Source organism: Sitophilus oryzae, unplaced genomic scaffold, assembly GCF_002938485.1.
Source record: "Sitophilus oryzae breed Bouriz unplaced genomic scaffold, Soryzae_2.0 scaffold_682_pilon_pilon, whole genome shotgun sequence".
Lineage (NCBI taxonomy): Eukaryota > Metazoa > Arthropoda > Insecta > Coleoptera > Curculionidae > Sitophilus > Sitophilus oryzae.
The window spans coordinates 3,351,343-3,369,106 of record NW_022147287.1 but is presented as its reverse complement, the minus strand read 5'-3'; the positions used below and the strand labels follow the sequence as shown (position 1 = coordinate 3,369,106).

General features: G+C 34.6%; 1 protein-coding gene across 1 annotated transcript in view; it reads right to left on the bottom strand.

Moving 5' to 3' along the window:
• LOC115887919 (endochitinase) overlaps positions 1 to 17,764 on the bottom strand; it is a 56,251-nt gene that overhangs the window by 3,338 nt on the left and 35,149 nt on the right. Inside the window, exons 4-9 of the mRNA XM_030907451.1 lie at positions 16,629 to 16,794; positions 15,631 to 15,853; positions 11,405 to 11,528; positions 6,562 to 6,759; positions 5,342 to 5,423; positions 4,622 to 4,833 (exon numbers count right to left, since the gene is read on the bottom strand). Coding sequence (XP_030763311.1) covers positions 4,622 to 4,833; positions 5,342 to 5,423; positions 6,562 to 6,759; positions 11,405 to 11,528; positions 15,631 to 15,853; positions 16,629 to 16,794 — 1,005 coding nt within the window. The remainder of the gene's footprint in view (positions 1 to 4,621; positions 4,834 to 5,341; positions 5,424 to 6,561; positions 6,760 to 11,404; positions 11,529 to 15,630; positions 15,854 to 16,628; positions 16,795 to 17,764) is intronic.

Below are 17,764 nucleotides of genomic sequence, written 5' to 3'. Positions count from 1 at the left end.
TGGAAAAAAGTCCGGAAGTTTTGAAACTTCCATAACTAAAATCCATAAAATGCACATTTCCAGACTTGCCGCCGCCGCCATCTTGCCAAGATGGCGCCCAAAATCGGTATTTTGTAAATATCTCGAAAACTATGCGTTTTCTGCAAAAATTTGAAGAGAGCAAAATCAAAGAGAATAAAGTTTTCTATAAAAAAAGTTTTATAATTTTTTTTTGCTAAAGTCAACCGTTTAGGCATAAAATCCCTGGAAATTTTACAATTTTGCGTAAAATATGATCCCTATATATATATATGTATGTATAGTCGATTTTTCGAAATCAAATGTCGATTAGGGTAAACTAAAACTAGTTTTAGTTTAGTTTCTTCAATTTTGTCATGAAACAGTGGCGTATCATTAATTCGCTCATTAATTTATGAATAAGAATTCTGTTTTTTTAATAGAAAAGTAAAAATATTTTAAAATATTATCTCCGCGAATAAATACGATTTTTGTAGAAAACTTCTTATAATAATTTGCTTAAAATTTAGACCAGAAATTACATTAATGTAGAGATGTGTATTCATTGAGTTTGCCCAAACTTTAAGCTGCTTAAAATTATTACTGGTGAAGTTCACAGAACCAAACTTTGTAACTCCATATTTTATTCTTTTTGTCTTTACCTGGCTAGTGAAATCTAAATAATATAGTTTCCTATTGTTTTAAATTAAAATTTCTGTGCTATGTAATGTTAACATAGTCAAATCAGATTATATTTTGTTATTTCTTACTGAATTCATACTAAGGGTCGGCATTTCTGGACTTGGGTGCCGGTTTTCATGTGTACGAAGACGGAGTACGGTCAACACGCTTAGTAAAATAAGATGTACTGAATAGAGACAGAAGGCGAGCATTTTCCCAAGCGCATGGAATCTAGCGTCAGATTAAGTAGTTATGTAACAAATACTTCGTATTTTTGCTCACTCCGACTTACTAGATTGCCATAACGACTCACTCCTATACATGTAAACGCCGACCTAAAGGTTCGCTTGCCAGCGGGGTATAATAGACCGAGAGCTGGCTACATAAAAAACTTTATCATCGTTACATGACTAATTTTTTGTGTGAAGTATCCTTTTGTGTAGCCATTGTGAAATAGTCATGTCTGGCAGCGCGATCCCGGGGCTTAAAGTGGGGGCGGCCAATGGAAAGGGTGATATCTTGACACTAAAAATATTGTAAGGTACACGAGTACTTCCCCAGGAGATGCAAGACCTTGTCGTTGGTGGGGAAGCTCCTGGTAAGGTCTAAGAAGCATCTCACTCATCGTCTTGTCCCTAGCTGTAGTGTCGTGGCCAGGGAATTGCGCGAAGACATATAACGATGCCGGACGGGGCTACCCCTGTCCGTCATACTAGGCACCCTCTACTGACTGTGGTCAAGTCTCGCGGGTAGAGGGTGTGGGGGGGGGTCTTGGCTTAACCGCCCGGACCAAGAGGAGACAACCTCACCAAAAACCTATATCCTACGATGGCGGGACCAGGTCAAAGGGATGCGTGGCTAGATAGATGACTAGCCTTTACTAGTCTCAACCTTGGGGCATCAGGGGGCACCCCATTGTATTTACCCCTTACTTCTACATGCGGAGCTCTGTAGAAGTGGACCGACTATCCCTAGCGACTCGTGGGAACACTATGAGATCGGACAGTCATAATAACACCACCGGTGAAGCTGTGGGGAAACCTTCTAATAACACTGGGAACATTATGAATGAAAGTTCCAAGGGACCAACCCCAAAGGGAACTACAGGAGAGGCGGCCGACACCTGTGCGAGGCTAGCCTCCACAAGTGGTACACAAGCTATCACATCCTTTAGTAAGGGTCGGGAGTCTACCTCTAGACCCAACAAGCGACACAAGCTACCGCTTAGTTTGGTTCGATAGAAACATGATGCATGGGATATCCCAGATAAACTTGCACCATGCAAAAGGGTCTTCTGCCACAATCACAAGACTCTTTGAGAAAAACCAACATGCAATGGTACTAGCCCAGGAACCCTGGGTGTATCAGGGACAAATTAAGGGGTTGTCTGGAAAAAATTCCAGTGTAATATATGATAACAAGCAGGAATTTCCCCGAGCTGGTATTCTTATAAGAAACAACATTAACTACACATGTGTTTCAGAATTTACAACCCGAGATCTTGTTCCAATCATGGTTCAACTAAATATCGAGGATTGTAGCAAAAATATCGTGATTGCCTCTGCATACTTTCCGGGTGATGGCAGACACCGCCTCCAGAAGTAGTGAAGCTCGTGCGATTCTGCAGCCAACGGCGACTACCTCTGCTATTGGGATGTGACTCCAATACGCACAATGAGGTATGGGGAAGCACTAATACAAACACTAGAGGTGAGTGTTTACTAGAATTCCTCTTAGCGTTCAATCTTGAAGTTCTCAATATAGGGAACACTCCCACGTTTGTGACAAAACGCGGGCGGAAGTATTAGACTTAACAATAGGGAGTGATAGTGTAACTAGTTACGTGAAAGATTGGAGGGTCTCAACGGAACCTTCCCTATCAGATCACAGAATCATCGAGTTCAAATTAGGAGGAATCATACTCCAAAGGGAAACTCGAAGGAATCCAAGAAGAACCGATTGGGAACTATACCATACCAATCTCGTAGAGAACCTGGACCAAATAGATGCAGGTAGGGCTAGGAACCACCTGTATCTAGAATGGTACGCAAGGGAAGTCAGTGGTGCAATATTGGATGCATATGGATCTAGTTGCCCCACAAGTAAGGGCATACAAAAAAGTAACAACAAGCCCTGGTGGAACAAGAAGCTGGCCAATCTTAGGTCGGAGGTCCGACGACTCTTCAACAGAGCCAAACACAGCGGCGAATGGCAGCTCTACACCGAGAAATTAAACTGAGTATAATAAGGAGATTAGAAGGGCAAAACGGTCTGACTTCAGATCCTTTTGCGAAAACATCACTTCAACTACTTATGCAGCTAGACTACACAAAGCTATGGCCAAGAGTGGGCCCATCCCCAACATGGCACTTAAGAAACCTGACGGAAGCTAACGGAAGGAGATGAAGAGAGAGCCAACCTCCTACTTCATACACGCTTTCCAGGTAGCATATCTATTGATACGCAAGTAGCTCCGACCGAACCCCACAATCCTCACAGGGAAGACTGGGAGATGGTGAAGCTAGTAATTATAGAACAAAAACTGAAATGGGCTATTGACACCTGTCAGCCTTATAAAACAGCAGGAATAGATGGGATTTTTCCTGGGAGTCAGGAAATAGCTACACACCATCTATTAAACATTACAAGAAGAAGCTTAGCGATGGGATATATACCAACCATCTGGAGAAGAGCGAAAGTAATCTTCATACCCAAAATAGGCAAAACTGACTGGGCTAACCCCAAATCATTTAGGCCTATTAGTCTCACATCGTTCATATTAAAAACGATGGACAAAGTAGTGGACAACCATATTAGAGTAAATCATCTAAAGGTTAAACCACTGCACGATAGTTAGCATGCATATAGAGCGGGCAGATCCACAGAAACTGCTCAGTACCAGTTAACTGAGCTAATACAGGCAAGCCTGGATAGCAAAGAAACAGCACTTTGTGCCTTCGTGGACATTGCAGAGGCGTTTGACAATATACCTCACAAGGTGGTCAAGCGATCTCTTGAAACAAGAGGGGTGAACAATATGATAATTCGATGGTTTTGGGAAATGCTCAACACGAACAGCAGAAGCTGAGATAGGTACCAAAACTGTAGTTGTTAAAACAACGCAAGGAACTCCACAAGATGAAGTGACCTCCCCCCTACTGTGGAGCTTGGTAGTGGATTAACTACTGGAAGAATTAACTCTAGCGGGAATACACTGCATAGGGTATGCAGATGACATAGTCATGATTGCACGGGGGAAACATGAAGGCACCCTGTGTGATATTATCCAAAGAGGACTCCGCATCACTGAGAGATGGTGCAGGACTGTCGGGCTGCACCAATATTTGTTTTTTTTTAATTACCAGAATTATTTAATACTTTACTATGAGAATATAAATGAAAATAAAATAAAAAAGTCTTTGACCTGACCCGAATTCGAACTCTGTATCATCGGTTCGTGGTCGGAAACTCTACGCACTGCGCTATGGAGACATGTTCGATTTATATTCAATACTAGAATTTATAGGACTAAATTAATAAAAAATATAGGATCCTCTTCCGATGCGTAGTAGTGAACGCAACGGGTATCGGTAGCCAGACATGATGACATGATGTTCCAGAGAGCATAGTAAAAGATATATCAAAGAGCCAGACGTCTTAAAATATTTTCTCGAAAACGTTGCTAGCTCTTACACTATTAGGTTATGTTGTATTTTAAAAAAATTCCCGAAAATGAAAAAATCTGTTTTTATTTTTCTTTCTCACCCTGTATGCACTTTTTTGACAATCTGGGATACTAAAAAATTTAACTAATAAAAATCTTTCAAATCGAAATAAGTGAAGAAAACTCGATTTTGCAGGGAATTTTTTTTCAATTTTTAATTGATATCAAATAATAATATATTAATAATTATTTTTTAAAATTATATATGATCTTTCATACCCTTGGTGTTGTCGAAATGGTGGGCTCTGGAACGGAATATCCCTTCATGTTGGCGTGTAGAATGTGTAGAAGAACGTTTTTAGGTCCACATATTCCTCTGAAGTCGTCCAAGTCGATTGCCCATACCATAGCACCACCATATCCTTTAGATTTAATGAAGTCCATTTTGATCTGAATGCTTTCTGGGTCTTCGTAACCAACCCATTGGGTTCCTACAAATAATGTTAAAAATTAAATTTAGTATCTATATAACCATGTGATATTTTTTATATTGTTAAATATAATATGAATAAATAAATAATAAAAATTATCACTAATAATATTCTTATTAAAAAAGTGAAAAGTATTTATAAAAAGTGAAAAAGAATAGAAGGTTTCCAGAATATAAATCCATTTTCAAAAAACATTTTTATTTTTTACATTTTTACTCAACATAAAATTAAATTACAACCTTAAGGCCAGTTTAAATAATAAAGAAGAACACGGGCCTTTTATTAAATGACGTCTAGGGCTTGACCTCGTCAAAATTATCATCGATTATCATTCCCCAGCCGTCCATATAAATAATTGAGTACTGATAAAGATGATAATATATATTGAGCGAAACATTGATGAAATACAAAACTAAGAACTTATAAGTGTTTTACAGGGCGATGTCCAAATAGGAAATTATACCAAATAAAAAAATTGCTTTTTTAATATAAAAATAATGTTTTTTACCTTTGTAGGCGTATGGCACCAATCCATGTTCGTCCCATTTTTTTGTCCAACCTCCTTCTTTGTTATCAACTTCAGCACAAATCTAAACAGTTATACATGCTTATGCAACCAAATTACTTTAAAATATTACAGATATTCAATTACAAAAAAAAAATAGTTTAAATTCATAAGAAATACAATAATAAGTATGCATGGTGTCCCAAGGTGACCGTGCATTAGAGAACTACAATATCTAAATCGGAGATTTTTTGCACATCATTGTTTCACAATCAGATCTGTCGATTAAAAATATTTTCAATATGACGGCACTTTCGGAAATACCGGAAGTTGACAAAAACTTTCTTATTTTAAATGGGTGCCCCCATTTTTTATTACACCGTTAAATTCTCTGTAAAATTTTATGAATTTTTACATTAAACACTCTATATCTAACACTAGCGTGTACCAGCGACTTCGTTCGCGTCCAAAAAAAAAAGAATTTTCATTAACATACAAACTGGATAAAATTTTCTCACATTTATGTCAGCATGAGAAAAAACAATATGGCGATATTATTATCTAACTTGGTAATATTTGATGGGTAGTTTCATCTCGTTGGAATTTGACTTTCGAAAAATCCGTTTGCCAAAAATAAGCTTTAAACTGCTTGACGTTTAAGCAGAATCGTGGTTAAGAAATTACCCAACTTTTTGGAACACCCTGTAGGATTTTTTAAAAAATTTCAAAATATGTAAAAATAAAAATAAATTATGCTTATCCAAGCATTTTCCCGAAAGACTAACCGTTTTTTAAATAACAAATATTGTAATATTTGAGAGGCATTTTCACCCTCTTGGAATTTGAGATTCGAGAAACCCCCTCCTTATCGAACCTCTACACCCCACAGTCAATCCGTTTGCCAAAAATCAGCTTTAAACGTCAAGCAGTTTAAGCAGAATTACTAATCAAAAAAAAAATTAATATCAAAATTCATAAAATTTTACAGAGAATTTAAGTATGTAATAAAAAATGGGGGGCACCTATTTAAAATAAGACAGTTGCTGTCAACTTGTTCGTGAAACTATGATGTGCAACAAAAATCTCGTTGTGAAACTATGATGTGCAAAAAATCTAGCTAGATGTTGTGGTTCTCTAGAAACTTCTAATGCACGCTCGGGCTGGGACACCCTGTATACTAAAATATTGATTAATAATAAACCGAAATATTCTTTTAATTTTACCTCATAATATGCCAACATTCCAGTGGCATTTGTGTAAGGTCCTGGCTCACCACCACCAGCTTCTTTGTTGATATAAGTTCCCAAATTGTAGTTGTTGTTTCCTTGGCTAAGGGTAAAGCTTCTTCCATAGAAAGGCACTCCAACAACTAGCTTTTTGGGCGAACAACCATAATTAACCCATAAAAGTAAACCATCATTCTAACAAAAGGAAATTAAACATATAACATGGCTGGTAACTAAAAGAAGTAGGGTAAAGTGATGTAAAAATGAGACCATATTTAGTATAATTCTTTGAATTTTACTAAGATTAAGGTATTTAGCATACTTATCAAAAATTGCTGGTCTATTTTAAATATTTATTTTACATAAAAACTGCGTTACTTCAAATACAACACTATGTATTTTTTTAAATAAGTCGAAGCAGATTTAAATGCTCTTTCAAACTTTATTAGGGTTTCCTATACCTATCTGGCCCAGATTTTGAATAAAAAGCGATTTTTCAATAAAATGGCAATCAAGATGGCTAGTGTCGCCACTTGATTAGCCACTTTGATTAGCCCGTTTACGAGTTATCGCCGATTTCTTTTTAAATATTTCTCCTTTCTTATGTCCCTGTATTTACTTATGAGCACCTGTCAAGGTAAAAGATAACTGTCAAATGAAGTTGTTATTTCAAAAATTTATCTATTTAGTGCTTTATTATTATTATTAAAAACTCATACCTACATCGAAAATATTAGCCATGAATTTCACTACCGAAGAAAAAGTATTGATGATTAAATGGTATTATCAAGAAAATAGTTATCAAAAAGGTGTCGGCCATGTTTGCTGCTCGTAACCGAATAGACCGATACCTGGAAAATCTACAATCGCAAGGAATAGCCAGAGATTTGAAACCAAAGGTACCCTAATAAATAACTGCAGATGTGAAGCAAGGCAGGAACAGAGAGAAGATGCAAGAAATGATACCGACTTGGAAGTTTTATTGTGCGTGGAAGAGAACGATGGAAAGATCAGCACAAGGAAACTTGAGGATGAAATAGGAATAGATCAGACTACAGCGTTTCGAATTTTGAAACGACATAAATACTATTCCTTCAAATATGAAAAGCACCAAGAGCTACGAGATGGGGACGAAATACGGCGGCAGGCCTTTTGTTTTGATATGATGGAAAGAGAAAACACGGATAGGGAATTTTTAAAAAACATATGTTTCACTGATGAATGCACGTTTACCTTAAATAATGAATTCAATGTTCAAAATTATCGATATTGGAACAAAGAAAACCAACGGTTTGTCGAAACAAGGACGCAATACCCACAGAAAGTAAATGTTTGGGCAGGGATATTCGGACACAATATTATCAGGCCATTATTTCTTACGCGAAATTTAAATGCAGAATATTATTTGGAACTACTCGAAAATCATATTTTACCTGCTTTACATGATGCCGCTAGGGAAAATCAGGAAGCTTGGTACCAAATGGATGGCTGCCCGGCACATAGTACCCTGGCTGTTCGTAAATCATACAGTAAATTGACCAGCAAGGTCTCCTGATATTTCGCCAAATGATTTCTTTCTCTGGGGCCATTTAAAAAACAGGATATAAAGGATAAACAATACCCAAATCTAGACGAGTTAAAAAATGCTATTTCTGCCGAATACAATAGAATTTCAGTTTACCAACTAGCGAATGTAAGAAGAGAATTTTATGATCGCCTGGGTTATTGTCTAGCAGTCGATGGAGGAATATTTGAACATCTTCTTAAATCCTAAAGTTCTAACAATTTAATTGTACCTAAATTAACAAGTTATTGAATATTGTAATAATACTATAATTAACGTTGTAATTAATTATTTTATTTTACTTTAGTTCATATTAATTTGTATTTATAAATACATCTTTAAGATTTCCGATGTCGGAATGAGTTTTCAATAATAATAAAACACTAAATAGGTAAATTTCTGAAATGACAACTTCATTTGAGAGTTATCTTTTACCTTGACTGGTGCTAATAAGTAAATACAGGGCCATAAGAAAGGAGAAATATTTAAAAAGAAATCGGCGATAACTCGTAAACGAGCTAATAAAAAATATCTAAAGTTATTCTTTTGAATGTGGGTATTAGTGCTCTTCAATAAACCTAAATAGAATTATTCTCTAAAATAATTAGGGAAGCCAATAATTGACCCAATTAAAATTTACATGGGATTCCCTATGTCCCGTCCGACGATGCAACACCCGGTATAATATACATACGTGTAGTAACCCGATCATTTATGAAATTCACTTAAAATTAACTAATTATATATTTTTTCTTGCATTTTTGTTTTTATTTTCCACTTGTTAAAGATTAGATGTCAAAGAATTTAGATACGTCAATTTAACTTACCTGCTTCAGTAGCGTATCGGATGTTTGTGTTAATAAATAAATTATTATAACTTATCTATTTTTATTAAAATTATATATTTTTAAAACAATTTTAATAATTACCAACATATATTGATAATGTAAGATAAAACAACAAATTAATGAATCTATCCTACATCATATTTTTACACGTTTTGAATAAAATTAGAACGGCACATTTTAAGAGCCCCTCCCGTTTGATCTAAGATTTTTTATATGCTCCTTTCCTAATCTTTTTATTCAAAAGTATCTATAATTATTAAAACATATGTCACTATTCAATGAAAATGTTGTTACTGAATAAGGATTTCAAAAATTTGCGTTTTTTGCTAGAATTTTCTTTATGGAATGAAGCTAAAGTTAAAAAAAAGTATTATCGAGGGATTGACAAACCTAAAAATATTATTTTCTATATTTTATAAATTTTAAAATGAATATTGTTTCTGATAAACTTTCATGCGGTTAATAAAAGTTAATAGCAAACTATTTAATGAAAAATATATTTCAATTCGCAAATTTAAACGAAAAAATATTTGTTTTCAATCCAACGCCAATACTAAGTATTTGTCGATATGTAATATTGCTTTCTATAAATAAAAATAAATATGAAAAGCCTACATGCATTGGTGTGAAATTTTAAAAACATGGCACACCGTAAACAGGTACATATTTGCTTTTAACGGAAGATACGTATTTAATAATTGATATTAAAATTTTAATAAACAAACTGATTTATTTTATATTATTTATAGGAAAAACGTGCACCTTAAAATTTTCATGTATGTATTTTAAAGTTTTATATATTGTGTTCTAGTGAACTGACTTGGGGGGGGGGGGTTAGTATATCTTTCTAATATTACAAAATTACAAATGAAAGTTGCCATATGTCAATTATACGAGGGAAAACTAAATAAATGTTGATATTATGAAGAAAGTTCGAAACACCCTCTGGAGTACATTAACGAAGCAAAGAATTTTAGAATTATTTTATCATCTAGGTGTATTTTTTCTCGATAGTTTGTTTTTGATTAATCTCAATAGGTTTATTTTTTTTGGAAATATTCTTTTTTGAAGAAGACATTTTTTTTTGAAGAAGACATATTTGAAGAAGACATATTTTTTCGTATTTTTTACGTTAAAACCATGCCTTAGCGTGTACCAGTGACTTCATTCGTGTCGAATTAATCATTTGTAATGGTGATGATAAAGCAAAACAAGAATTTCCATTAACATACAAACTGGATAAAATCTTCTAACATTTATGTCAGCATGAGAAAAAAACAATATGGCGATATTATTATATAACTTGGTAATATTTGAGGGGTAGTTTCATCTCGTTGGAATTTGAAAATAGGCTTTTTACGTCAAGCAGTTTAAGCAGAATCGTGGTTAAGAAATTACCCAACTTTTTGGAACACCCTGTATGATTTTTTAAAAAACTTCAAAACATGTAAAAAACCAAATAAATTATGCTTGTCCAAGCGTTTTCCCGTAAGGCTAAGCGTTTTTTAAATAACAAATATTGTAATATTTGAGGGTCGTTTTCACTCGCTTGGAATTTGAAATTCGAGAAACCCCTCCTTGTCGAACCTCTACACCCCACAGTCAATCCGTTTGCCAAAAATCAGTTTTAAACGTCAAGCAGTTTAAGCAGAATCGTGATTACTCAATGGTCATATTTTATGAAACACCCTGTATAAATTTATAAATAATCTTAAAATATGTAAAACAACAAAATAAAATATACATATTTAAGAGTTTTTCCGAAAAACTCACCGGTTTTTAAATAAAAATTATTTTAATATTTGAGGGATAATTTCATCCCCTTAGAATTCAAGTTTCAAAAAATCCCCTCTTATCGAACCTCTACACCCTAAAGTCAATCTGTTTTCCAAAAATCAGCTTTTTACGTCAAGCGCTTTAAGCAGGATCGTGATTAATCAATGACCAGATTTTTCGAAACACTCTGTATACATTTTAAAAATAATTTAAAATATGTAAAAAAACAAAATAAAATATACGTGTTTAAGCGTTTTTTTCGGAAACTTGACCGTTTTTTAAATAAAAAATATTGTAATATTTGAGGGGTGGTTTCACCCTCTTGGAACTGGAATTTCGAAAAATCCCTTCTTATCGAACCTCTACACCCAAGAATCAACCTGTATGCCAAAATTGAGCTTCTTACGTTGAGTGGTTTGAGCAGGATCGTGATTAATCAGTATGTCAGTCACTTAAGGATTTTATATATTAGTATAGATGATTGATGACGTGCATTGGAAAATATTTTGCGATTACTATACAAGAAAAATTTAAGGTGATCGTTTTTCGTGCCGGTGAGTGTAAAATATATGGTTACTTTTCTCTACCAGTTAATAAATCCCCGATAAGCATATTAATAATTGCGATAATGAAATAATTAGCCATAACTTACCACATTGAGCTTCTCGTAAGCCCATTGATCGTGAGGCCTTTTGTACAGCGCGCTGTGCGTATCTGCGAATCCGGCCCAATTACCTCTCAAATCGTACGTCATCACGTGAATGGCATCCAGGATCCTGGAAGAGAGAGAGAGAGAATTGGAATCGGGAATCGTACAGCTAAGCCGTTTCCTATTTAATTATTGCTCGAAACAAAGAGATCATTAGAGGAATTAATACGGAGCACAAGGACTGTTAGATTAAGATTAAGGTACAGTTCTATTATACGAATAGATATACAGTGTGTCCACGGATTGTCTTAACTATACTTGTAAACTTGTTTATTTTCGATTTTTCGAATAAAAAATTACCCTTCGTAACTTTTTTTGTTGGTTATTTAAATATGACTGAAGTTGCGAAATATAAATTTTAATATACAGGGAGCTTAAAAAATGTAAAATTGGAGATAAGAAAAATTTAAAATTCTCGATCAGACTTTTTTGAAACACTACAGTGAAAGAGCATTGAAAAACAATTTCAAATGCCAAATATTTTTTTTTGTATTAATTTTAGTAGATTTTTTCTCACATTTAATTAAAAAAACCCGTAGTAAATTGGGGCAAAGTTGTGCTTTGGAATGTTCACCAAGATACCATCAAAAAAGTTTTAAAAATTTCAAGGATTGAGTTGGTTTTTTAAAATTTTTTTTTCCTGTCGTTACTTTTTAGAAAATCAAAAAACTAATTACATATTCTCATAGCCACTTTATTAGGTCTATCTGATAGTATTTTTAGATTTTCAAATTAGCTGATAATTTGCGAGATACAGAGGCCAACTTAATTTTTTTTAAATACGGACCTGCATTTTTTTGAAAGAACTCAGTCTCCTGAGTACCGGGTGTCCCACTAAAAATAGCTCTCGGCTGTATCTCGGAAAGTATTAGCCGTAGGGCTTACGGAAACAAATATTTGTAACTAAAGGGGCTATGAGAAATTGCTGGAAATTATTTTCAAGTTTGTAAAACGGCCGCTAGGTGGCGCAACTGCTATGGAAAATAAGAAAAGAGATTTTTTACAGAATTTTGCCTAGATAATGGGTACTATAAATAATAGCTTCATAATCTTCAGTAAATTTTCGATTTTTTTTTGTTAGAACCATTTTCCCCTATCTGCTAAAATAAAGTGGTGGGGGAAGGTTAGATCTATCTTAATTTAAATGTTAATAACTCCGGACTGGATGATCAGAACCCAACAAACGAGGGCTCGTTTAAAAGAGCGTTTCTTACTCTATATTATACCATAATAATAATAATAATAACAAGAAACGAGACAGTAAAAACTATGTATAGAGACACACTATCTAAATTATGGAATGAAAAATATTTGAACATGGAGATTAATACACAAAGATTATCAGACCAAGTGAGATCTATCTTAAAGAGGAAAGCTGTATCAGCAGCAGAGCTGGAGAACCTAAAAAAGGAAGTCGCCAATAGCTTATCTACGTTAGAAGAAGAGGAAAATAATCTTAATGACTTGGAAATGGACGATAATGTAGTAGAAGAAGCCGAACCCATCAATAATATTAATATAAATGATCCTGAAAACGACAATAATGCCTTAAAAGAGGAAGTCAAGTCACTACTCCATGAGAAACTTCTCCAATATAAAGGTCTAGCACCCTAGGCTAAGCCAGCTATTCCAAGAATACAATACTCATCCGAAACTAAATCTGTTGTCGATAAAATAAATTCGGTACTGATAGATGAGTTTGAGAACTGCCGCACTATATCTGACAGCCATCATCTAATATACTGTGCAGCTATGACTGTAGTACATTTAACATTACCCGTTAAAAAGGAAACAAAAATATCAGTTAAAAATCAAAAATCCATTCCCCCTTGGAAAGAAAGGCTTGTAAGGAAAATAAATAACTCTAAAAAATCATAGGTCAATTATCGAGTTTTCTAAAGACTGCCGGACCATATAGTAATAAATTGAAAAGTAATATAAGAAGTATAGCTAAAAGAGCAAATATTAGTACAAAGGATCCCACTTACCGCACAAAACTTGCTAGTTACTCGGACAGACACAAACAAAAAATAGCAGTATGGGGAGCTAGAATACGAAAATACAACGGGCGTAATATGAAATTTAAAGAAAATAAAACATTTAGCCAAAATCAAGGATTGTTCTATAGACTACTAGACAAGTCTAACGAAGAAATACCTAAAAAACTCCCTGAAAAGAACGAGCTACTTCAATATTGGAGAAACATCTGGTCAGTATCCACACAACATGAACAACAAGCCCAGTGGATAAAGCAAGAGCAAACCAAACTAGATCATCTTACAGAAATGCAAAAAATTAAGATCAGCAAAGAGGATGTAAAGGAGGCTGCTAATAGAACATCTAATTGGAAAGCGCCAGGACACGAAAAGATTCAAAACTACTGGTGGAAAAACTTCGGCGCTATACACAAATTACTTGCTGAACAATTCCAGGAAATTATTGAAAACCCAGAGATTATGCCAAAGTTTTTATCAGAGGGTATAACTACCATGATCTATAAAAATGGTGAACCCAATGCACCGCAGAACTACCGACCAGTTAAATGCCTTCCAACCCTGTACAAGCTTTTTACGTCAATCATAACAAACAAGATTAGTAATCATATCACCAAGAATAACTTACTAGCTGTCGAACAAAATGGGTGCAAGAAAAAATCACAGGGAACAAAAGAACTGCTAGTCATCGACTCTATAATTACCAATCTAGCAAGAACAAAACAAAGAAATATCTCAGTAGCTTGGGTGGATTATCGCAAAGCATTTGATTCGGTTCCTCATTCATGGCTTGAAGCAATTTTACATTTACACAAGATTGACCCATATACTATTAGATTACTCAGGCATGTAATGACCTCATGGAAAACAAAACTCCAAATAGGAAATTCTAATAACGGATACATCACAAATGAAGTAGAAATCAAGCGAGGAATATTTCAAGGCGATAGTTTGAGTCCATTGTGGTTCTGCTTAGCCTTGGATCCCTTAAGTAAACTGCAGCCCATATGGATACCGAATCGCTGGAACACAAGGTGAAAAGCTATCGCATTGGTTCTATATGGATGACCTCAAGTTATGCGACATTAATAGTGAACAACTTAAAAGCGAACTTGAAATAGTTAAAAATTTTAGTAAGACTATAAAAATGGAATTCGGTCTAGAAAAATGTGCAGTTCTTAATGTAAAAAAGGGCAAGGTAGACAACAAAGGGGGAACATTACTATCCGATGGAACAACGATTGAGCATCTGAAAGAAGAAGAAAGTTATAAATATCTAGGATTCAAGCAAGCCCTAAATATTTAAACAGCAGAAATGAAAGATGACCTTAAAGCTAGACTTAAACAAAGACTCAAAGCAATATTAAGTACACAACATAATGGAAGGAATACCATAACAGCGATTAACTGCTGGGTTTTACCCGTTATAACTGCATCCTTTGGAGTTCTCAAGTGGTCAAAAACAGATATGCAAACACTCGATCGCCTAATACGTACCACACTTACTGATTACCGAAGTCATCATCCAAAATCGTCGACATCGAGACTATATATATCTAGAAATCAAGGGGTTAGAGGTCTACTTAACTTAGAAGACGCGTACGAAGTACAAATGAATAAACTCAGGCGGCACTTTAAAAAGCACCAACATTCCTTGTATCGGTGTATATCTCAAGTTTACAAACACTTTACAGCATTAAACTTATCGGAACCATCTGAAGACGATATCTCAACCAATGTAAATAAAAGACATGTTGACGAATGGCGATCTAAAGTATTGCACGGCAGATTTCATGCAGCTCTGACAGGAGACCAGGTAGATCATAAAAACACCGGAAAATATATGGCGAAGGGAATACTAGACCGCGAGACAGAAGGGTTTATTCATGCTATCCAGAACCAAGTAATTCCTACTCGAAACTATGCTAAACATATATTGAAACAAAACGTAACATCCGAATTGTGTCGAGTGTGCAATAAACAAATAGAGACAATACAACATATAAGTAGTGGCTGCAGCAGTATAGCTCCCAGGGAGTATTTGGACAGACATAACGACATAGCAAAATTAATTCACAGTGAAATGTAAAAACAGTAAAAACAGTAAAGATGGATTAATATAATATCGTATTGATTGGTTTAAAAATAATTGATTAAATTTCAAATTTTACTTACTCGCAAAGTTCTGGCACGTGATATCCTTCGTCCAGCCTGAACTTAGCAACAGGCACCGCCATTGTAATTTCCCAACCTTTTCCTTCCTTCTCAAAGGCTCTGCGCAGCTCCTGCACAAAGTAAAGGAAAACGTCCTTGTCGGAGAACTTTCCACCACGATCTGCTGCTCCTGGATATTCCCAATCCAGATCAAAACCATCAAATCCATATTCATTCATAAAATCTGGAAAGATCATTTAAAAAACATGGTTGTATAAATATTTTTAGGCTTAAAACGCAATAGGACATAATATAGGATGATTTTACTATTTGGGTGAAATATCATTATTTTATTGCTTTTTTCCATATAGCAACTGTTAAACTTGCCTTATATCAGTAGATAAAATAGTATTTTAACCGCAAGGGTAGATTAAATGATACTTTAACAGCGAGGATAGGTTAAAAACTTTATTTCTTCTCGCACGTTTTTTAATTGCTTCCATTTTTGAAAAATGTTGTATTCCTTTTCATAAGTTATTCGGGATTTAAATGGAAGTAGTTTGGATATGGCGTTTGTCGCCTCAGCCAGAATATCTGTTGGTAATTTACTTATTTCGTTTTGAGCCATTTCTGGCTCCAATTCAATCAGCAATCGACACGAGAGGGAATTAAAAAATATTGACTCAAAACTGACAACTAAAGAGACAGCTTTATTTATTTGTCAAATTGCACAGAAACCAACGCCAACCCAGCACAATATTTTTTCTACTCGTAATAAATTCCTTGAAATAATAATTTCTGAATATTTTATAAAACGTAATGGAAATAAAAATATTGTTTTATACACGACGATAAAATTGCATTATCGTCTTGTATAAAAAATAACTATTTAACTATTTTTATAAAGTAACTATTTTTATACAAGACGATATATAGTTATTTTATAAAAATAGTTAAGTAACTATTATTGAGAACTAATGTGACTTAAACGTAAGAATTTCTAAAATTTATTAACTTACTGACGACGCTTCTTATAAAAGAGTCTCTTCTGGATTTATCAGCAACCATTGCTGAGTATTTTTCACCGCCTTCAGCCCATCCGCCGACAGCAATTTGAAATTTGACGTTTGGATATTGCTTCTTTAAACCGGTGAAATTCTTGAAACCAGAGTCTTGAACGTCGAACTGAAAAAGAGGTGATTTAATATAATATTATAAATATACATATCTAGTTTTTTTGCAAAATGTCGAATAATTCCATACGCCTGCAACGTATACAGACCGGACCACCGTAGTATAGTAACATAGGCAGAACCGGACGAATTAGCGTATACCCGTCCGCCGGATAAAAAGCAAGCGAAAAAATGCGATAAAATAAAAATGTTTCAGAATTTGTATTAATTCGTGTTTTAATAGCCAAAACGAATACATAGATTCTCGCGGCAGCTCTCGTGTAAAATTTATTTTTTAAGTAAAATAATGGATGTTTACGAAGTTCGTGAGAAAATTCAAATTGTAAAATGGTATTTCCAAAATAGGTCTTATCGGGATATACAAACAATTTTTCCACAAACTTTTGTAAACAGGCCAATTCCATCTTTACCTACTATATCAAGAGTTATTAATAATTTTGAAACACATGGGTGCTTGTCCGCACAAAAACACAAAAAACCTGATGTGTTGATTAATGAAGAACAGGAGTTAAAGCAAGTGTTCATTTGTGCTACCGCGGATCAAAATCCCACGTTTTCAAGTAATCAAATTGCTGAGGTAACAGATTCTTCACCTAGCACGGTTAAAAGAGTCCTTAAAAAGAATGGATACCGATCGTATAAAGCGCGCAAAACTCAAGAAATTTTCCATGAACAACCAATTTCGGCGTATGGCGTTTTGTGAATCTGTAATGGAAAAGGCCAATTTAGATGAAAACTTTATTCGGCGTATAGTTTTCACCGACGAATCAAGTTTTCATTTATTGAGTCGTCATAACCCTACACAAGTACGATATTGGTCTCGGGAAAATGTGCACAAATATTTTGAGGTACGCACGCAATATCCTCAAAAGCTAAATATTTGGGGTGGTTTTGTAGGGGTAATTTAACTGTTGCAAAGTATTTGGACTTGTTACAACAGCAGATTGTGCCTAGAATTCGTG